This window comes from Poecile atricapillus, chromosome 21 (genome assembly GCF_030490865.1).
Source record: "Poecile atricapillus isolate bPoeAtr1 chromosome 21, bPoeAtr1.hap1, whole genome shotgun sequence".
Lineage (NCBI taxonomy): Eukaryota > Metazoa > Chordata > Aves > Passeriformes > Paridae > Poecile > Poecile atricapillus.
Window position 1 is genome coordinate 3,255,776 of NC_081269.1, and position 23,111 is coordinate 3,278,886.

The 23,111-nt window shown below is 47.8% G+C and overlaps 1 protein-coding gene across 3 annotated transcripts in view; it reads left to right on the forward strand.

The window, feature by feature from the left end:
* Nucleotides 1-22,452, forward strand: part of TBX4 (T-box transcription factor 4) — a 36,080-nt gene extending 13,628 nt beyond the window's left edge. For all 3 annotated transcript variants that reach the window (XM_058854720.1, XM_058854718.1, XM_058854719.1), the window contains exons 4-9: nt 1,763-1,882; nt 3,508-3,655; nt 15,963-16,115; nt 18,628-18,716; nt 19,048-19,289; nt 20,531-22,452. In XM_058854720.1, the coding sequence (XP_058710703.1) occupies nt 1,763-1,882; nt 3,508-3,655; nt 15,963-16,115; nt 18,628-18,716; nt 19,048-19,289; nt 20,531-21,147 (1,369 nt within the window). In that variant the 3' untranslated portion in view covers nt 21,148-22,452. The remainder of the gene's footprint in view (nt 1-1,762; nt 1,883-3,507; nt 3,656-15,962; nt 16,116-18,627; nt 18,717-19,047; nt 19,290-20,530) is intronic.
* The last annotated feature ends 659 nt before the right edge of the window (nt 22,453-23,111 follow it).

Here is a 23,111-nt window from a genome sequence, read left to right on the forward strand (position 1 = left end):
CATTAAAAAAGCACTTAACATTTACAATATATCAGTTCAGCTACTTTAGCAGCTTGGATGTTCTACAGTAAATGAAATGATTGAAGGAAAAAGAAATTCAGAAGCTCAGTGTTATAAAAACCCCCAATGTAGGTATGACAAACTGTCAAATCGTGTCCATCTCATTTTGGGTTTTTAATAATTTTCTCCTCTTTTTATTTTTTTTTTTGTTTCATTTTTAAATGCCATTTTAAGACCTAATTTAAAAAAAAAAAAATCTTGGCATTCAGATTGGATTCCTTATACAATTTTTTTCAATGTGTGAATTGGGCTGTGTATTCACAAATTGAAATGTCCTACTGTATTTACCCAGGTGCTTACCTGTAGGAGGACAAGGTTAAGAGGAGTGCAGAGTTTATGAATGAAAATCAAAGAGGGACATTGGTAAACCACCCCTTTTTATTCTGGGCTAATTACATGGTAAACATCTGGAATTTATGCAGGGCGGTTAAAAGAGTCAATTGAAATGATTTTGAACAGGGCCCATTTTGTTGCCTTCTCCCCAAGCAGCGACAAAATGGTGCTGCAGACTTGGACCAGCTCAGGAAAAGAGGGATAAAGTGGGGCACAAAGTGGCCTTGATGTTTGATGGAGAAAGGACATCAGGATTTGGGCCCATCTTAATTCGTAATTAGAACGAGTCCAGGATGTGGCAATTCTCATCCTCCATCCCCTTGTGCTGACGGGAAGGAGAACTTTGTGTCCTGGCTGGAGGGCTGTGGTGAGCCAGTTTGCTCTATTGACTTGGGTGTTTTTACTGGATGAGGAGGAGGTGGGGAAGATGGAGCCAAGAAAAAAGTTACTCTGAGGATGTGAAGTGCCTAATCCTGCAAATCCTGGCTGCTGACCCAGCCTCGAGGGATTGGGAAGCCCATGGCAATGTCAGTATCCATTAGGGCCCTCTCCTTTGGATTGCAAGGCTGGACTGTGATGGAATCTGCTGTTCTCACAGCCACATAGCTTTATAAAAAGGTGTTATTTAATATCACAAGGACTCTTTAGGTCTGTAAGGCATGTAAGTGTTCTCCAGTGATGCACTGGTTTATGGGATACTCTGGTTTGGTGTCGGTTGCTGAAGCTGGTGGGACAGGCTGCCATGCTCTGCCATGCTCCAGCAATGTTTAATGGGTGTGCTGTGAATTTGGGAAATCCAGGAATGCCAGAGGAGCCTGTCTGCACCACCACAGGGTTTAACCCTTTGTCTTCCCCAGGCTTTGCTGATCCTCAGTTCTCAGTTTGCTGGAGGGAACAGGGGTAGTGGTGGGACCTGGTGGATGTTGGGATTGTGTGAATGACAAAGCCTGTGCTCGGTTTCCTCTGAAATGTAGGCAGGTCTCCTGATCTTCCAAACACTTCCACTGCAGCAGGAAATCTGCAATTTTGCGCTGCCATAAGCCAGGTACAGACCCTGTAAAAGTGAGGGCTCCTTGTCCAAACCTCCCTCAAACAGGATGTGTTGAGCCCCTTATATCTCTCTCTCTGCACTCTCCTTTTCCTGGCACTGGCCCACTGCCCCCCTCCCTATACCCTTATCAAAATTTGTGCCCACTTTTGCACTGGCACACGCTCTGGAGAGTTTAATTCAGGTATGAACAAGAACCAATAATGTCCTCACATAAATCCCTCTGATGGTTGATCTCCTTTTTGGGCTGCTGCTCCAGGTTTCCATCAGTTCCAGTGCTTCCATCCCTCACTAATGTGGTAACCTTCTGCTTTCCCCAAGGAGGATGTTTCCCAGTTACAAGGTCAAAGTGACTGGAATGAACCCCAAGACCAAGTACATTTTGTTGATCGACATCGTCCCAGCCGACGACCACCGCTACAAATTCTGTGACAACAAATGGTAAGACAACACTTCTATTTGCCTGCTTTTCCATAAGAAAATTACAATTGGATCAACCATTTGTTCTGCAAACTTAGAAACCAACAGAAACACCTTCCCACAGGACATCCCAGAGCTCTCTTTGCTGGAGCAATGATGGACACAAGAGCCAGGGCTGGAAGTTTAAACCAGACAAATATAAAATGAAATATTATTAACAGGCTGGTGTGGTTAACTGCTGGAAAAAAGTGCTGCTGGGGGTGGTGACTCGTCCATCCCCAAAGTGTTCTAGACTGGGGAGTTTTCTTGCAGAAGGTGCTTTAAGCAAGCACAGGTTATCTGTCCAGTGTAGGAGGGTAAAGCCACAGCCTGCCTTGTACCAGAGGCTGGACAGGATGATCTAATGGCCCATTTTGGCCCTCAAAACTAGGTCTCTGTGTGACTCAAGAAAAGTTTTAAATTCCTTTCTTCTATAGTAATATTTTGCTTTTAGGAGTGCAGCTATAAAGCAAAATGTGGGGTGGTTTATTCAGAGCCCTGATTCTCTTCTGCTGTTCTTCCCTTCCCTGTGCCTTTCCCAGCAAAGTTACTTACCCGAGAGGCAGCTGGGATTTTTGCTGTCTGACAAAGGAAACGTGTTGTTTTCTCTTTTGATTTTCCCCCTGTAAAATGCCCGGCAGCCTCCCTCACTGCCACTATTCGCTGTGGTTTCCCCAAACCCTTCCACTGGCTGTGCCTGGTGAAAAGCAATGGAAAATTTCACAGAAAACGAGCCCAGTGACATCCCAGAAAGCAGAAATTATTTACTTGCACATTAGGACTGCTCCAGTTTTAAATCAAAAATCCTTTTTCCGTGTGCTTTTGTCCCGGAATGCCGCCGGGTAAGAGGAGTGGACTGAGGGTCTCTGCACCACGGTGGCCACTTTGTGTGTTTCAGACATTAAACACAAGATGATGGATAGTTTTAACTCTGTCTAATTTAGTTTTTGCCAGCCCTAGAGCTGTTTCCCCTTTTCCTTTTATTGCTGCTGGAAAGTTTCTGTTGTTTTTGGTAATATTGCTTTTATTGAGGTTTTATAAGAGGAGAACAATGTGGAGTAATGAGGGCGTTGCCATTAAATGATGTCTCATGGCTGGGCCTTGTGTCCCAGAGCTGATGGTGCTGTGGGGCAAGGGGAGCTGCAGAAGGGTGCTGGGAGCAGCTCCAGGGTGGGAAGCAGCCCCTTCCCACTGGGACAGGCTGTGGGAACCCTGCCTGGCTGTGAAGGGTGCAGCCACACCACTTCTACTGCCCACAGGTTCTTTCTCCTGTGCAGGGCCATCTCCCTTTGCAGAAGGGTCTTTGAAGACTTCCAGAAACCCAGACAAGTTTTCCTCCTTGAACAATGTCTCCACAATCCCCATGTGGAGACAGTGCCCCAAGGAAATTCCATGTTGGAGCAGGGATGGGGTTACTCTGCCAGCCTGTGATGCTGAAACAAGGATCCCAAAAACTCCCATGAGCAGCGGGAGCCTCCCCGAGTTCCCATGTCCCAGTGCATCCCCCCAGCTCTGGCAGGAGGGTTGCTGGGATGAGTCCAAGGACAAAAAGCTCTTCCATGTGCAGGCTGTGCCAGGGTGATGCCATCTGTCCCCTCTGTTCCCAGGATGGTGGCTGGGAAGGCCGAGCCAGCCATGCCAGGCCGGCTGTACGTGCACCCCGACTCCCCGGCCACCGGAGCCCACTGGATGCGGCAGCTGGTGTCCTTCCAGAAGCTCAAACTCACCAACAACCACCTGGATCCCTTTGGACACGTAAGAGAGATGCTCTGCAAGGGGTTTGGGTGGAGGTGGGCCTGTAATGCTGAGTTTGTGGCTGGGATGCTGGGTGGGATGTCACAGTTAATAACAGTTAATTGAATAATAAGGAACAATGTTATTTTGTGCTGAGTGGGGGATGTTTAATGCAAAGGGAGAGGGTCTGTGTGCTTCCCCTGCTCCTGGAAACACAGCCATGACTGGCTCAGTTGTGTCCTGCTGGATGCCACCAAGTTTTGTGCCCAGGAACTTTCCAGGCAGCACTGGGGGATTTTCAGCCCTGCACGTGGTACATGCAGCTCACAGAAGCAGCTTGCATAAACTTCTGATTTTCCAAGCTGGCTTTGGCAGCCCTAAAAAAGATGAAGTATTTTATTTGGAAAATCTTGATTCATGTGTATTGGGAAAGCAGAAGTGGGGAGCACACAGTTATCTCCCCCAGTGCATTTAATAACTCAGACCAAGGGCCCTTGCAGCCTGCCAGGAGAGTGAGTGCTCAGATACTGCACATAAAAACACAGACCTGTCTGGTTTGCACAGTTTGAGCTGAAAAGTCACACAGAACTAAACCATCCTTGGTGGGAGGAAGGGAAGAGAGAGTTTAAAATCCTTCTAGGTTTAGTGCCATCAGCTCCTCCTTGTACCACAGGTAAGAAAATCTAATTTGTGTCATCAAATGTGGGTTTTAACCTGATGGTGTTTTTAGCAGCAGCAGTTTGGAGGGCAAGGGGGGCTGTGAGAAGGGTGCAGAGTGGGAAAGGATGTATCTGTCTTGCTTAAAATGATTGTGCATGGAGCTTCTAAAGAGTAGCTTTGCACTTGGAATCAGGGTCCCAGTGCCTCCCAAAGCTGTCCACAAAGTGATTCTGGCACAGCTAAATCAGCTGGAGCTTTAGGGAGTTCACTCAAGAGGCAGGAGGACCCCACCAGCTTAAAACACTGCTAAAAATTCAGATTTTGTAAATCCAGATTTTGTAAATCCAGTGTTTGTCATTTTTTGTGGATTTTGAGCCTCCAAAAGCTGGGCCCTGGCAGGGACTCGTTGATAACCCAGCCCTGTGCTGGGCCCTGACCCCCTCCCCACCCTACTGACCCCAGTGAGACATGTGTGAGCTTCAAAGGCTCCCCGGCACCGTTTAATGCTGCTGTTATTAATCACAGCCCATCCCTGCTCCCCCTGAAGGGGGGAAGCACCACGGAAATGAAATGAAATGAAACAACTGCGTCAGGGCTGGCTCAGGAAAAGTGACACAAAGCCACCCCTGGCACCGTTTCGCTGCCACAGCCATCCTGACCCGCTGGCTTTGCACGTGGCATTTCTTCACGCCGTCTTTTTCTCTCGCGTCACTCTGCAGCTTAATATACGACTGTTTATGCTGTAAAATGTAAACCATAAAACATGCAGGATGTGCGATGTGGCTGTAAAACAAACAGGATGTGCCCTGTTGGTTTTGCAACTTTAAACGTTTGCTTTTCCTGACTTTGTCATTTTTTAACTGAGATTTTAGCGCTGCATTTTAACAGGGTTTTAACCCCCTCGTCCTTTCCAATGAACAGCCTGCTTGTCTTCCCACAAGGTTTCCCTAGTGAGACAGTGGGGACTCTGGTTTGGGTGTTGGGGGTAATACCCACCATGCTGTGGCTCCAGATGAGCCCTGTTCAGTGCCCTTGGGCCATGTACCACAGCCCCTCTCACATTAATGGGAAAATGCCTGAAATAATCGATTTTAAAGTACCTGGTTTGCTGCTCAGTTCAGGCACTGACAACCTGCCTGCCTAAATGGGATTGAACCTGTCCTCAGGCAGCTCCTGCTTTGGCTTCCAAATTAATCATCTGCTCTAGAGATGTTGTGCTCCAGGTTTTGTGGTGCACGTGGAGGAGAGCTGGGCTGCACCAGGAGAGGGGGAAGGCTCCCATCAGCTCAGGCTGAGAACAGCTCTGCTGCTGCAGGGCCTGTCCCACGAAGGCATTACGTTAGGAATAATAACAGCTTCTCATTTCTAGGAATTTGTTCCCAGTGACTGCAAAAACTTTCTTAAAGCTCCCTAAGAAAAACAAGTCAGAAAAGCCACAGGGTTTGTTTGCCTTCCCGTGCGCCAGCGGAGCCTGCCTGCGTTTCCTTTTGTCTTTGATTTCCTCCAAACCTCAAAACCATGTGGAGTGAGGATTTCTGCAGCCTTGGCTGGGGCATTTTTGGGGTTGTGGGCCAGAGCTGTGCTGGGTCACCCACCGTGGCACCCTCGGCCACTGCAGTGTCCCTGTCCCTACATGGGGTGCAGCTCCTGGGATCTCACCTGAAAGACAAGCAGAAATTTCACATTATTCCATCAATAAATGAATCCATTTATCCATCCATGCCCTGACTCTGTGCACTGCAATAGCTGCTTGATATCAGGGATGAGCAGCTCCATGGAGATTGTAAGAAGTGGAGGCACATTTGAGGCTTAAAATAAGTAAGATAAACATCTTAATTAATAAACTGTGGAGTTGAAGCCTTTGCTGCAATCCCCAGAATTAGACTGGAGATTATTTACCATGCTGGGGACATGGGAAAGCCTCACTCCCTGACACTCAGCCCTTTCTCTCCAGCCTCACAAGCCTCACTCCTGCTGCTTGCCACGGGCTGTTATCTGCTGTGGTAAGTTATTAGTTTCAGTCCGAGGCATGGGAGGCATTTGTCAATGCAGACACGAAAAACTGAGCAGGTTTTATATCAGAACAAATTCAGAGCTCTGTAATCTGCCTCAAGCCCCTGTGGCTGAGCAGGTTTTGTGGCAGGTAAGCCTGTGCCCAGCTCACACAGCACAGCCTGAAAACGTGGGCTGTATATTTTGCTCCGGGGGGATTTTTCATCCATGAAAGGCTTCTTTCACACCAGGCTTAACAACTGAGGAACGTTCATGTTGAAAATGGATTAAGAAATCAGCAGCCACTGTAATGTTTAGCTACAGTGAGGTCTATCTGACCCCAAAGAAAGCACTGTAAGCCACCTATGCTCAGAGTGAAATCTGAATTTATGTATTTTCAAAGCATTACATGCAGAGATAATCGACCTGATAGAGCTTCTGATTTACTTGGGGCTGGTGAGTGATTATGAGCACGAGGGATTCTGGCAGAGTTGGTGCTTTGCTCTCTGATGCCACAGGGCACTTGCAGAGGTGAAAATAATCTTGTGCCAGCAAGGGTGGCACATCCCCTACCATTCCCAGTGTATTCTGCCTGGGAAATACCTAGCAGTGTTTTCCAGGTGAAAACCAGGAATGACTCCATCACTCCAGGTTATTTTGTGCTAATCTCAGCTGCAGAGGATGCACAAAAATCCCTTCTCTGTTGGAAAGGGGAACATAAATCCCATATTTCTTTAGAAAGCTGATTCTGGGCAATATGGGAAAATAGCAAGTGTGTGTCTGCATGGTGATAAACCCTCAGGAATGGAATTCCACTTTCTCCAGGGGTTTAAAGTACATAAACAGTGGGGTGGAAGGTGCCCATGAGATCATCCTGGTGGAGCTGTGGGTCAGCTCCTGGCCCTGGCAGGTGAAAATGCTCTGGGTGGTGTGAGGCTGCTGAAGGGCAGTGACAGGGTGGCTCAGAACTGCAGTGAGGCTCTAGGGGGGACATGGGGAGCCCTTTTGGGCACTGGGGCTGTAGGGAGGACATGGGGAGCCCTTTTTGGGCACTGGGACTGCAGGAGGGACATGGGGAGCCCTTTTTGGGCACTGGGGCTGTAGGGGGGACATGGGGAGCCCTTTTTGGGCACTGGGGCTGTAAGGAGGACATGGGGATCCCTTTTTGGACACTGGGGCTGTAGGGGGGACATGGGGAGCCCTTTTGGGCACTGGAGCTGTAGGGGGGACATGGGGATCCCTTTTTGGGCACTGGAGCTGTAGGAGGGACATGGGGAGCCCTTTTTGGACACTGGGGCTGTAGGGAGGACATGAGGAGCCCTTTTGGGCACTGGGGCTGTAGGTGGGACATGGGGAGCCCTTTTTGGGCACTGGCCAGAGGACTGATCACAAGTGGTGGCTCCAGACACGTGCTGGCAGCTCCAGAGCCCCGGATCCTTCTCCTGGGGACTGAGCAGTGGGATCTGCAGTATCCAGAGCAGAGCATGAGCTGGATGGCAGCTGGGAGAAAACATCCCAGGCTTAGCCCAGGCCTCTGTCCCCTGGTTTTAGGCAGGCTGTGAGCACCCAGAGTCACTAAGGGCAGTGCTCACTGGCTGGAAAACGGGAGAGGAGCAAGAGCATCCCAGGAGGGGTTTGTGCTGTTGTGCCGCTGTTGTCAGTGACTGAAATGAAACCTCTCTGCCAGAGGACTCAGCTCCTGCAGCCAGGCCAGCTTGGAAAGGGCAAGAGCATCACATCAGTATTCTTGAGAGGTTCTGACTGGGACCAGATTGATTGGAAATGAAAAATATGGGAATATAATGAATATTTAAATAGATTCTGATATATGAAGATATTCCTGCAAGGAAACAAACAAATAAACAAAGAGGGCAAGTAATAAATGAAGATTAGAAGTGGAGGTTGTGACAAATAAAAGTAGATATTTAATTTAATCCCCCCCAACACAGCATTGCTGAGCTTGGTTGTGTTGCAAACTCTGTACCTACCTCACTCCTGAGCTGCTGGTGATGCCTTTTAATTGCCATAATTACTTTACCTGCTTTTAAAATAAAGCTTTTATTTTAGTTTCTGGGATGTAACCAAGTGAGATTTGAAGCTACAGAATATTATAGATGGCCTGTCACTCACGACAGCGTTTCAAGTGATATTCCTGTTTTTCTTGACTCAAATCTGCTGTTTACTGGCTTTACTCATTAATGCTGATGAGTTTGTTATTTCTCTTCAGATTTAATATTTGCACACTTGGTTTTATTTGATTATCACTGAAAGCCTTAATTTTTCCCCTAGTCCTGGGGTTTCCTTTTCATTTTTCTATTAATTAAATCAGCCTTTTTTCTGCCTGTGCCCGTCAGACGCACTCAGGCACTTTTAATTAGCTCCACGTCCTACTAATCTTGCAAAACCCTAATTTTGATTCATAATTTTTTTTTATTTGTTTGCTTTATGACTTGTGGCCAAGCAGTTTCCTCTCGGGTGCTGGTGGGAGGTTTATGTGCTGCCTTGGAAGCAGCTTCCCCACCCCGGGCACTGGGATCACCAGAGGGAGGGAGAGAGGGAGGGATGGAGCCACAGCAGCTCCTGGGGGAAATCCTGCCTGGGGGAGAGGACACAGCCTCACCCCTCCTGTCCTGCCCACAGCAATTGTCAGCTGAAAATTCCCTGTATTTATGTATATAACATTTTAGATATAGATATAGATATATAGATATATGCATGGTTTTTAAAAAGAATATATATGATTTCTTATATGTATAAGGAATATATGCAATATGTATATTTCTTATATTGATATTGATATTGATATTGATATTGATATTGATATTGATATTGATATTGATATTTATATTTATATTTGTATCTATATCTATATCTATATTTATTTATAATATATAAGAAATCATATATATGTGTTCACATTTTTATATATATATTTATATATATATATATGTATATGTGTATATATTTATATATATATATACATATATATATATAAAAATAAATATGAAATCTCTCCCAATACTAACCCACCTTTTTTCCCAGTCTGTTTAAACCTTGGAAAAACTCTTTAGTTCAGCCCTAAATTTGCAGGCAATTTTTTCAGAGCATCACTAAGCCTTCTGCTGAAAGAATATCCATGAAAAGATTATTTTCTTTATATTTTTTTTTTATTGGTACTCATTCATTTTAGGAAATCAGAGCAATAATGGTGCCCAAATAAATTACAAAGTGAAGTTTTACATTGTTTGCTGTAAAAAAGAAATGAGCAGAGCTGTGTGCCACTGGGAATGGTGTGTGTTCCACAGGGAGGGATGGATCCAGGGTTTCCATTTAAATACTGGGGAAGAAATGGCCAGTGGGGTTGGTGATTGAAAAGAAGATTTACTTCTCTCTGTTAAGTCTTTTTGTTGTTACATCTCTGGTTTATGGGAGTCAAATGCAGCGGATTTTGGTGAAGTTGAACTGGAATCAGATCCTGAAATGGTTTGGAGTGGGAGCCAGCCTGGAGAAGGCAGGGAAGGGGTCACACCTGAGGGGGTCACACATGGGGTGTCCCAGGTGTCACACCTGGGCTCTGCCCAAAAACCCTCCCGTGCCAGAGTGGAGGTGCAGTCACCCCAAAGCTGTGTCCCAAGGCCCCATAATTCCAGCTGATGGGAGATGAAAAAGAGCCGAGGGAGAAAAAACCCAGAAATCCCAGCCTTGGCCATCTCGTAAGGAACTGTTTGTCTGAGCTCATGTTGAACCTTTTCCCAGGATTTTCCAGCCTTTCTTTTATTCCCCGCTGTGCCGATTGCCAGGACAAACGTGTGGATTTGGGAGGCTCCTCTGCAGCCCTGCAGGAGCAGCCTGGATGGGACAGGCTGGGGAGAGCCCAGTCTGTCCCTGCCTTGGGACAGAGCGAGGCCAATCCTTCCCTGGGAAGGGCAAATCCATGGGATGAGTTTCAGGGGAATTTTAGAGCTGGAGTTTTAGCTGCTGGACAGGGTGTGGGAGTAGAATGTTTTATTTGGTTGAACTGGGTGATCTCAGGGGTCTTTCCCACTGTAAATGTTGGTGTGATTTTCGTGCTGCCTTTGGGGTGAGGTGTCCCTGGGAGTCCCAGGGTGGGTGCAGGGAGAAGAGGGAACTGATCCCAAATCCCCTGGACACATCCCAGGCAGCACAGCTGGGTCAGCTCCAGTGCTGATGGAGCATCTCCAAACTAAAAAACTCTTCAGTCTGGGATGCTTTATACCACCAAATGCTCTAAATATTAATTGAGATGATTCTGCAGAGCCTCCTTGATTAAAACACCATTTTTTCCATGCAAAAAACTGGATTGTCAGGTTTTTGTTCTGGGCTGTTGCGCTCCAGCTCCGAGTCCCAGTGTGGGACCAGGGCCAGCCTCAGCTCAAAGGCTTTTTCACTTTGAAAGAATAGAGGGAAGGAAGAAAGAAGCAGAAAATATATTAAAATGCAAGATTTTATATTAGTTATGTGATCCCCTGGGAGCAACCATAAAATTATGTGGCTTTTTCGTAGCCATTTACTATTCAATATAAAAAGGGGAGTTACCATAGCAACCACTGCATCATCTGACATCTGATACCTTGGCGAAACAGGGAGCTCTTAAATCAACTCCCCAAATTTCATATGAAAGTAAATACATTTTACTGGTGATTTCAAGGCAAGTTTGCCTTGTGACAAGGAATGTGGCACCATTTCCCCAGCTCAGCTCGTGGCCTTTGGGCCCCATCCTGCACACTCAGGTCCTGGAGCTGCCATTACTCAGCAGTGTGAGAGATTAGAAGTTAGAGGAGTTTGTTTTCCTAAGTGAAATTAAATGAAAGGAGCAAACGACACCATTTCTTTTAAAATTTCTTGTTGACTGGGGAATGCCAAAAAAATGAAGAAGTTGAATTCTGTAACAGCTGAAGTTCCAGCTGCAAGTGTGTAAGCAGCACAAAGGAGGGAGACAGGGGGTGAGAATAAAAATAAAAATTAAAATAAAAATTAAAAGGATATTTGTGTAAGCTCACATTGGACTTCGGGGTTGGGCTCTCTCACTCTGCTCAGCACGTGTTGGGGTAGCAGTGACATCACCCTGGGGATGCTCTGGCTCCTCTGCCAGCACCAAGGCAGTTCCAGGGCCAGGGGGAGCAGCCAAGAGGTGCAAAACATCTCCCAAAATATCCAGGAGCTTTTTGGGTCTCAGCTGGTGCAGTCCAGGAGGGTCCCCACCATGGGGTCCCTGCCAACCTATCCCAAATTACCTACTTTTTATACAAAAACAATTGAAAATTGTGTGTGACAGTGTCTGACACTGAATTTATCTCCCCATGAAAAAGCTAAGTGCAGGAAAATACAAAGTTATGGTTTCAGCATCACCTTTGAGGCCGAGGGCTCAGTGCTCTGTCCCATCAATAAAAATACTTCTCATTTTTGACACAATTCTTCAAGTTAATCTTTCCACTTATGTTCGTCACTGGAGTGGAATTGACATTTGTTTTGTGTATTTTTAGCTTCCCAAAGCAGCCTTGAAAACTATTTAGCCTGAATTGTTGGCATTTCACTTTGCACAGATTTTGAATGCACAGGGATTACACCAAGCACAAGTAAGGAGGATTTGTGTGCAGACACAGCCTCTGTGCAGGAGTTCTTGTTCTTAAATAAAATGCTGGTTTTATGCAGAGAGTGGTTGCTGACCCCCAAAAAGATGTGGGAAATCCCCTGTGCCACACACTCAAATTCCAACAGGAATTACATTGAGACACGTGGGCAAATATTCACTTTTTGTGCAAGGGACAGAAATGCTCAAACTTGTAAATACAGTGGCAAAATTAGGCCATTTGGGGTTTTTTTGCATGATGAACCTCCAAGCAGATCTGCAGCCACAACAGAAACGTTGAGCATCTGTCAGAAATCCTTTGCTGAGTTCTTCTATCAGGCTCCAAGAAGTTCATTTTGGAAATTGTTTGGACTCCTTGACTTTGAAGATATTATTAAAAATACATTTATCTTTTTAAAGGGGTCATTATAGCCCAGCCTGTTTTGGAGGTGGAACACAGGCTATTCATCCAGGGTGTATCAAAACTTGGGCTCCTAATTTTCCCTTTGGGAATCTCAGTTTAAAGTTGTTTTCTTCATCCTGAAGCTGAGTTGCTCTGGGGAAAAGTCACCCATCCTGGGCTGTGTGGGACAGACAGTGAGGAGAGCTCAGCAAAGCCCAGCTTTTGCTCCAGACAGCCATTATTTATCAGCATGGCTCAACTCTTAATTACTGAAAATTGAGATGTCCCTTCTTTTATGAAAGTCCCGTCCCTTGGGTGTTCCTTGGCTTTATGAGTGGCTGGTACATGAAAGCAGAGAAAAGGCTCCAGCCCAAAACCTGAGCCGACCCTCTCAGATCTACACCCTGCACATCAACAGCCACAAAGTGCTTCAGAGGCTTGATGTAAAGCTGATAAAATGCCAAAAATTCCTCATTCTCTCCCTTGGGGAGCAGGGAGGGCTGTCTGGAAAACGTCAACAGTAAAAATTGCATTTCAGTGGTGCATAATGCAGCAGCTACTGTGGGCAGGGGGACCTGCAGCAGATTGAGGGGGTTTGGAGAGCACAAGCTCTGTGCACTGCCTCCCATCCCAGCTGGAGCACCTGGAGCTGCTGCTTTGAGCTCTCCTGGACATGGGAATCATGGAGAAGAAAGGGTTTCTGAACACACAGAGCAATCACAGAGCACAAATCTTCTGCTTCTTATTTAAAAGTGGCTAAAACCATAATTAGTGTGAAGTGATGCTGCTGTGCTGCAGTGTGCACATCCTTCCATCCATCCATCCATCCATCCATCATCCATCATCCATCCATCCATCATCCATCCATCCATCCATCCATCCATCCATCCATCCATCCATCCATCCATCATCCATCTATCCATCATCCATCATCCATCCATCATCCATCCATCCATCCATCCATCATCCATCCATCCATCCATCCATCATCCATCCATCATCCATCATCCATCCATCCATCCATCCATCCATCCATCCATCATCCATCCATCCATCTATCCATCATCCATCCATCCATCCATCATCCATCCATCCCTCCATCCATCCATCCATCCATCATCCATCCATCCATCCATCCATCATCCATCCATCCCTCCATCCATCCATCCATCCATCATCCATCATCCATCCATCCATCCATCATCCATCCATCCATCATCCATCATCCATCCATCATCCATCCATCATCCATCATCCATCCATCCATCCATCATCCATCCATCATCCATCCATCCATCCATCATCCATCCATCATCCATCATCCATCATCCATCCATCATCCATCCATCATCCATCCATCCATCATCCATCCATCCATCATCCATCCATCATCCATCCATCATCCATCATCCATCCATCCATCCATCATCCATCATCCATCCATCCATCCATCATCCATCCATCCATCATCCATCATCCATCCATCCATCATCCATCCATCCATCCATCCATCATCCATCATCCATCCATCATCCATCATCCATCCATCCATCCATCCATCCATCATCCATCATCCATCCATCCATCATCCATCATCCATCCATCCATCCATCCATCCATCCATCCATCATCCATCCATCCATCCATCCATCATCCATCATCCATCCATCATCCATCATCCATCCATCCATCCATCCATCCATCATCCATCCATCCATTCATCATCCATCCATCCATCATCCATCCATCATCCATCCATCCATCCATCCATCCATCATCCATCATCCATCCATCATCCATCATCCATCCATCCATCCATCCATCCATCATCCATCCATCCATTCATCATCCATCCATCCATCATCCATCCATCATCCATCCATCCATCCATCCATCCATCATCCATCATCCATCCATCATCCATCATCCATCATCCATCCATCCATCCATCATCCATCATCCATCCATCATCCATCCATCCATCATCCATCCATCATCCATCCATCCATCATCCATCCATCATCCATCCATCCATCATCCATCCATCCATCATCCATCATCCATCCATCCATCCATCCATCCATCCATCATCCATCCATCCATCCATCCATCCATCCATCATCCATCCATCCCTCCATCCATCCATCCATCATCCATCATCCATCCATCCATCCATCCATCCATCCATCCATCATCCATCCATCATCCATCCATCATCCATCATCCATCCATCCATCCATCCATCCATCCATCCATCCATCCATCATCCATCATCCATCATCCATCCATCATCCATCCATCATCCATCCATCCATCCATCCATCCATCCATCCATCCATCATCCATCTATCCATCCATCCATCCATCCATCCATCCATCATCCATCCATCCATCATCCATCATCCATCCATCATCCATCATCCATCCATCATCCATCCATCCATCCATCCATCCATCATCCATCCATCCATCATCCATCCATCATCCATCCATCCATCCATCATCCATCCATCATCCATCCATCATCCATCCATCCATCCATCCATCCATCCATCCATCATCCATCCATCCATCCATCCCTCCCTCCCTCCATCCACCACCAGTAGAAGACCCCACCCACCACAGTGTCCCCTCCTTGGCCCTTTGCCTGTGTCTGTCCCTGTCCTGGCCTTTGGGCTCCCCAGGGGTGAGAGCCTGGCTGGGATTCCTCTCTGGAATTCCTCTCCCGCAGGAGCAGCCGGGCTCAACGAGCCCCTTTGGGAGTGGAAGGAGGAGATTGGAAAGGATTATGCTGAGAAAACAAGGCAGCAGTATTTATTCTTTGCCCAGTAAAAGGAATAAAGGCTTTTCTTCAAACCATCCCACTTCTTAAAAGAAATTCCATTTATTGAATCCATTTTCTTCTACAGTGTGTGGGCACATCCCTTCTTTGTGGGATCTCTGCTGGGATGGGATGAGCTTGGGCAGCCCCTCTCAGCCCAAAAAACTCCACCAAAATAAAACCCTTTCCTGGAGCCAGGCTGTGATCCCTGCTGGACCTCAGCCCCTCCCCAGCCCCCCTGGCACCCTCCATAAAAATCCCTTGGCTGCTGCTGGCCCTGCCTTTCACTGGTCAAGACTCGAGGAGGGGAGAGGTGCCCGGACCAGCCACCCACACTCAGCCACTCCACAAACAGCAGCAAAACCCAATCCGCTGCTTTGTAGTTTGATTTTTTTTTACCAGCAGATAAAAGAAAAATAGCTTTCTAGTTTTTTTCCCCCTGTGGTTTCTGTGTTGGTTTTTTTTTCCTCTGCTAAACTGTGTATTTTTCAGCTCAGTAAAGTATTTATTAGGAATCTTTACAGACCAGGCTGCTGGTGAATTATATATTGTACAGCTTCAGCGTGAGCTGGGGGAAAAAAAAAATTATGACATTTTTTCCACCCAGACTGATTCTATCCAATAGCAATAGGAAAAATGAGGGTTTACCAGGAAAGCTTTAAGTTCAGCTCTGCTTGCCAGAGCTGCAGATACCTTTTGTGCCTTGCTTCATGTGCATTTCTAGAATGTAAATTTTCCTTTTGAACTCACAAGCAAAGCTAAAGCTGAGCTCTGCTGGGTCCTGCTGCAAAGAGTCCAACTGCCATGGCTCGTCTCTTCTATTTTGAATGGATTTCTCACTTCAGCTTCAATTGTTTTTCAGATCATCCTTAATTCAATGCACAAATACCAGCCACGGCTGCACATCGTGAAGGCAGACGAGAACAACGCGTTTGGCTCCAAGAACACGGCTTTCTGCACCCACGTCTTCCCAGAGACCTCCTTCATTTCTGTCACCTCCTACCAGAACCACAAGGTAGGCAGCTTTTGGGGCTACAAATGCTTTATTTCTGGCCAGGAACTTTGTGAGAGAATCTTCCTGTTCTGCTGCTTTAAAGGACAAGTTTCCATCCTGGCTGTAAGCACGAGGGATGAGCCAGGACACAGCAGGGATGTTGTTGGTAACAAGATTTTGGCAAAGCCTGGGCTCGCCTGACTCGCTGTGCTCATAGAGCTGAGATGTCATTCAAAGAGCAAGGCACATCTAATAATGACCACTAAAGCTTGCTCATAAATCTGCAGTGGCCAGTAATTACAGAATGTGTGTTTAGTGAGACAGATGAGGAATGTAACCATAAAACCAGAGCTCAGAGCTGCCTCTGCAGTTTGCACGTGGGTGCAGGAGGGGCTGGGGATTGTGAAGTACAAAGGGCTCAGCTCTGGGTGGGTGTCAGGGGCACCTGTGTGCTGCAGGGGCTGTTTGTGGTTTGAGGGTGGTGCTACCTGTGCCATGGGCAGAGTTCTGTCTGAGGGTTGGATCCCAGCAGGACTGACAGCGGTGGGACAGTGAATTGTCACCTCCCTGTGTCACCTCACCAGGACAGGGACAGGGGAGAATGACTGCAGGGATGGAAAGGCTTCAGATTCTATCCTGCTACTGCTCTGCCTTTGCACAAGCTCCTGCTCCCAGGCATTTTCCTAATGGCAAAGTCCAATTGCTGTATAAGGAATAATTAATAATTTAATTGGAATTTTTAAAGTGCATCAAGATTCATAATTAAAGGTGCAGAGCGAGGTAGCACTGCCAGAGCCCTCCTGTCACCCCGAGTGTGAAATCTGCCTGTGTAACTGTACCCATTCCTTTCCTACACATTCATAGGAAAATCCTGCAGGAACAGGAACAAGTGTGAAATTCTTCCTCCCCAATAACCTGACCAGAGCTTTTCCTCCCAAGCAGGATGCCTGTGTGCCCTTTGATGCTTGAAGCATAGAGTCCTTGCAAAAATGTTGCAATTAGTGAGCCAGTTAAGAGTCTCAAAGCAGAAACATGGATGTGGTATGGTCAGGCAGGGTGGGGGAAAAGGGCCCATTAGGATACTGAAGGTAAGAAAGTTGTAGCTGTTGTAAAATGACCAATTGCCCAAACATGGTTAACCAAAAAGATCCAAATGAGCTTATATTTAATACATATTTAAAATGTCTGCTGTCAATGGTGCCTTTCATCCCTAAAGTGCTCCATAAATTCCTCACTTGCAGTGTCACTGCTGTCCAGCTGTGCTGGGGGGGGCTCGTGCCTGGGGGGCAGCACAGGGTGGACCTGACAGATTTAGGGAAAATGTCCCATATGAGCCCAAATTCTTTAGTGAAAATCCTGTGAGGAGCCTGGTGGTGCTGCCCAGCTCCTGGCCTGGGGTCTGCAGGCTGGGGGGATGGAATGGACACTGCCCTGAGCAGGGGACACAGGGCCCTGCAGCAGGTGACAGCAGGCAGAAGGTCTCACCATGACCTCAGTGTGGCCTCGAGAAAATCTCAGCCTCAGAGGAACACCTGAATGGTTTTATTTATTCTCTTACACATCAGCAATTAAAACTGTGGTCTGGGTTTCTTTTAGAAGAAACAAACTGCTGAAATATTTTTAGCTCAGAAATCTCCTGCTCACAAGAAGTGTGGTTGTAAATAATTGTGTTCCTAAAGAAAAAAATGAGGAAGTTGAGGATAGAGGTTACCCCTGCACAGGCCAGTGAGGAAGGTGTGTGCTCACCCCAAATCCCCTCCTGGGCTGCATGAGGCCAGGGGAAGGTGACAAGGAGGGACTGAAGCCCTGATCCTGCTCACATCAGAGGAAAACCACGATCACTAAATAATAAAATGAAATTAAGATGTACAAACCTGCTGTCAGGCTGTGGGTTTGGAAGGGTCCTGCGCTTCTTGTGGTTCATCAGCTGCTTGAGCTTCCCTGGAAGAGCTGGAGCCCTGGAGGCTGCTTAAATTCACATGTCACCACCTTCCCCTCCAGCACTGATAGCGGCCAGCTGTGTTCTCAGGAGTTTTTTTGGTAAGGGATATTTTTCAACATTGCTAAAAGTGTAGCTGTTAGTAACAGCAGTGCTCATGCAAAACCATCCCAAAGCAGAACTGGCTGCTCTCCTCAGCACTAAAATGGGATGCAGGGGGCTCAGGGCAGGGAGAGAGGCTGTGCAGGGATAAAACACTGTTTGAGCTGGGATGCTTTTCACAGAGTTAAAATGGCTCAATGGTGGCCATAAAGGTGTATTAAATTGTTATGGGAATTAGGGAGAGCCACACCATGACAAGCAGGGCTCTCTAACATGGAACCATAAGAAACCTTTTAAATCAGACAAATAAATTCTCTCTATCAGGAGTCCAGAAAAAGAACACAGGGCCTAGAATAAGACCCAGGCTCTGCATTTCACAGGGGTCATCAAGACTGGGCCCCTCGAGACCCACCAGCTCAGCCCTTCTGCTGCTGCACTTTTGGTCCGATTTGTTTTCAAACACTTTATTCTTGGTGTTTTTTTCTTTCAAAGATAACCCAGCTGAAAATTGAAAACAACCCCTTTGCCAAGGGCTTCCGGGGCAGCGACGACAGCGACCTGCGCGTGGCGCGGCTGCAAAGGTACCTCCCTCCTCATCCTCCTCCTCACGGGCTGCAGCTCTTTGGAGAAGCAGCTGAAAGGTGCCAGAGCCACAGGGCACCGTGTTTCCTTGTGCCTGAATGCCACTGATATCCCTCAAAAGCCCTTCCTGTAACTCTGACACTCGGTGCTGTCAGCTCTTGCCCACACCCAGAGGAGTGCAGTGAGTTCATCGTCTGAAGCAAAGGGTGGTGAAGTCATTGACTGGAGATGCTCTGGGGGAGCCAAACCAATATTTCCTCATTCTGTTGATGAAATTCTGGTGATGCTGATCGCTGCCTAACCGGTCTTAATTTTTCTCACCTCTTTTAGCAAAGAATATCCAGTAATTTCCAAAAGCATCATGAGGCAGAGGTTGGTGTCCAGTCATGGCCAGCTGTCAGCAAAGCCAGATGTTAACCCACTCCATGGCAATCACCAGACCCTCCAGCATTATCAGTATGAGAATGGAGCTCACATGCAGTTTGCAGCTTCGGATACTCAAGATCTGCCACTCAACACCTTCACAGCACAGAGAGATTCAGGGCTCTTCTACCATTGTCTAAAAAGAAGAGGTAACTCGAGTTCACAGCTAGAAAAATATTACAGAAAATAAACCTGAGAGCGTGAGTCCGGTTTGGATTGGTCTCTGGGGCTTTGATCTTCAAAAATACAGCTGTGGTTGGAGTGTTTTGGAAGGTCAGGAGGCAAGAGCTGCTGTTTGGGGAAGTTTTTAGTGGGTTTGTCCCATAGAAGGTAAATTCAGACTCTGAGACAGAGGTGAAAAAGTTAATTAGAACGTGTAATTCAAATGGCATAGAGCTTCAGTGGAAAATTATCCATTGTTAGGATCAGCTGAAATAAAAATTGTTTGCAGGAGGCCATTAGCATTACAAAAATTCTACATTTTCCAAGGCAAAGCCATGAGCAATTCCCTCAATGCCTGCAGAGCAGTGGGACTGTGGGAGCTTGGTATGAGCAGCCCTTTCCTCTCATCCACTAACTCTCAATTTTAAGTGAGATGTGACTGCATTCTCTTCCTTTTAGTCCAGCATCAGATGAGATCATGGCATGTTTTAAGTTAAATGGAAAAATTTTGCACAGAAGAAAAAAATCCTTCTATTTGCATGTCTCACTGCCTGCTAATTTATTTAAGCTGGGAGAATCCTCTGATCATGGCTAAATGAAGAATCTAACAGCACCAGTAATGAGGGCTGCAAGGCAAATGTGTAATTTTAGCAGATGTTTAATATGCAGATGAATTCACTAATTCATCCAGAGAATATTCCTAATAAGTAACAGAAAGCTGCTGGGGAACAGGGCCAGGGTCCTGGCAGGAGGAGAGGGGCTGTGCAAAGCTGAGGAAGGGCTCCTGACTGGGAAAGGGCTCCTTTATCTGGAAATATTTCTGCAGCTTTTGACGTGAATATCTGGGAAATGTAGAGCCATTTTTGCAATGACAGGAAGGCAGGCTGTGATAAGACCCTTTAAGAGACTTCTTGAATTTGTCAGGAGGAGCCGTGCAGGAGTGTCAGGGCCCTCCGTTATCTGGATGAACGTGGAGTAATCCCTGATGTGAGAAGAGACTCTCACTTAAGCTGACAAATGTCACCGGAGCGCTTTGAGGCCGGGGGGATTAGCCTGACATTTGCAGCACAATGTCTGTTTGATGTTGTACATTGTTTTCCCAAACTAAGATGGTTTAAGTGGATTAAGCCGAGAAAGGGCACCAGTTTAGCGAAATAATCGCGGCCTCCGAGGGGACTGCCCGGCCCCGGCTCCCAGCAGAATTCCTGAACGCGAATTTTTCTTGCAGAAAGCGCTCGGCACCTGGACCTGCCCTGCAAACGCTCCTACCTGGACGCCTCCTCCTCGGTGGGGGACGATCATTATTTCCGCTCGCCGCCGCCCTACGAGCAGCAGATGCTGAGCCCGTCCTACTGCGGCGAGGTGCCCCCCCGGGAGGCCTGCATGTACTCTGGCTCCGGCGCCGACATCGCCGCCGTCTCGGCCGTCGACGATTTGCCTCCTCCTCCGCCGCCGCTGAGCTGCAACATGTGGACTTCAGTCGCACCTTACACCGGCTACAGCGTGCAGACCATGGACACTGTTCCCTACCAGCCCTTCCCCGCTCACTTCCCCGCCGCCCCCATGATGCCGCGGCTCCCGGCCATGGCGGGCCAGGGCTCGCAGCCGCCGGGGAACGGCCCCTTCAGCGTCTACAACCAGCTGGGCCCGGGCCGGGAGCGCGGCCCCGCCTCGGGGTTCGCCAGGGAGCGGGGACACCCGGCCGTGTGCGAGAGGAAAGCGCCCTCCCCGCACCTGAACGCGGCCAACGAGTTCCTGTACTCGCAGAGCTTCTCGCTGTCCAGGGAGTCCTCGCTGCAGTACCATTCAGGGATGGCCACCGTGGAGAACTGGACTGACGGGTGACCCCCGGGCCACGGCGACCTCACTGCTCCGGGCCAGCTCAGTCAGTGTTGATACCTGTGGGTAACTTGCACTTGGGTGAGACACGTGTGCGTTTCCAGAGGGATTTGTGTGGGTGAGGAGCTCGAATCTTCGGGCACGCGGAGAATTCCACCGCCCGGCTCAGTGGGCTGGATTCATCGGGCTCTTAGTGACTCCCAAATAAATTCGTTCTCGTGTCTTCATCCAGTAGAAACCATCTTCATGACTAACGAGTGACGTAGCTAGTCATGTTCTTTTGCTTGTAATGTTAAACATCCGTGAGCAAATTTTGGCTATTTGGGAAAAATATGAGCTTTACTTTTACGGTCCTTGGCTCATGAAGCCACAACTCCCGAAGCTCCGAGGGAAGAAGCCATTTGATGGGTTGCATAGCTCAAGGACTGCCGTGGCAGCGCTTCTTTGGCCCTTTGGGTCCGGAGAGGCTCCTGGTTCCTCGGGCAGGGCGGGAGCGGCGGCAGCTCCGGGAGCTGCCCGGGCACAGCGGAGAAGGCACCGAAGCACAAATGTCTCTTCTTGCCCCCACACCCACATCGCTCCCGGCTGTGGGGAGCGAAGATGTGAAGAGTTAAGCCCGAGGCCAAACAGCAAATTAACTGCAGCGTTAGGAACAGACCCAGTGTCTTCAGACTCCCATCCCTTGATTGAATCACATTTGCTTCTTGCAATATATTTATGAAGTTTAAGCTTAAAAGTCGCTAATACTTTCCAGAACCGATTTCTGTATTTGCTGGTCCTTGATTTCTTTCGTATTCAGCTGAAACGTGTCTCTTGTGCTATGTTCTTTTCTTTTGCAGCTAACTCAGATGGAATTGTTTTCAGCCTAAAGGAGGCCTGGAGGAATATTTTCCTAGTGGTGGGGTGAGGAGGGAAGAGCTCCCATGACCTGTCAGGCTTTACAGTGTACAAATATTTGTAGAACAGGTAAAATCTGTATCCAGTGTATTCCTTGCTCCTTTTGTTTACTGTGGAAGTGCCCAGGGCTGATTCCTCCAGCGCTGGCTTTGCCCTCTGCAGTGTCCCTGGGAGCTGTCACGGGGTGGATTTGATGATCTTCTCCATCCTCAGTGGTTCTGTGTGGAGGCTGACACTGAGGGAGCAGAGGAATTCCTTCTGGGACAAAACTCCCGCTGCCCTCGGCCACAAAGCTCCAGTGCAGTGTCCATCCAGCACAATGTCTGTCCAGCACAGTGTCCATCCAGCACAGTGTCTGTCCAGCACAGTGTCCATCCAGTGCAGTGTCCATCCAGCACAGTGTCCATCCAGTGCAGTGTCCATCCAGCACAGTGTCCATCCAGCACAGTGTCCATCCAGTGCAGTGTCCATCCAGCACAGTGTCCATCCAGTGCAGTGTCCATCCAGTGCAGTGTCTGTCCAGCACAGTGTCCATCCAGTGCAGTGTCTGTCCAGCACAGTGTCCATCCAGCACAGTGTCTGTCCAGTGCAGTGTCCATCCAGCACAGTGTCCATCCAGTACAGTGTCCATCCAGCACAGTGTCCATCCAGCACAGTGTCCATCCAGCACAGTGTCCATCCAGCACAGTGTCTGTCCAGCGCAGTGTCCATCCAGCACAGTGTCTGTCCAGTGCAGTGTCCATCCAGCACAGTGTCTGTCCAGTGCAGTGTCCATCCAGTGCAGTGTCCATCCAGTGCAGTGTCCATCCAGCACAGTGTCTGTCCAGCACAGTGTCCATCCAGTGCAGTGTCCATCCAGCACAGTGTCCATCCAGCACAGTGTCCATCCAGTGCAGTGTCCATCCAGTGCAGTGTCCATCCAGCACAGTGTCTGTCCAGCACAGTGTCCATCCAGTGCAGTGTCCATCCAGTGCAGTGTCCATCCAGTGCAGTGTCCATCCAGCACAGTGTCCGTCCAGCACAGTGTCCATCCAGTGCAGTGTCCATCCAGTGCAGTGTCCATCCAGCACAGT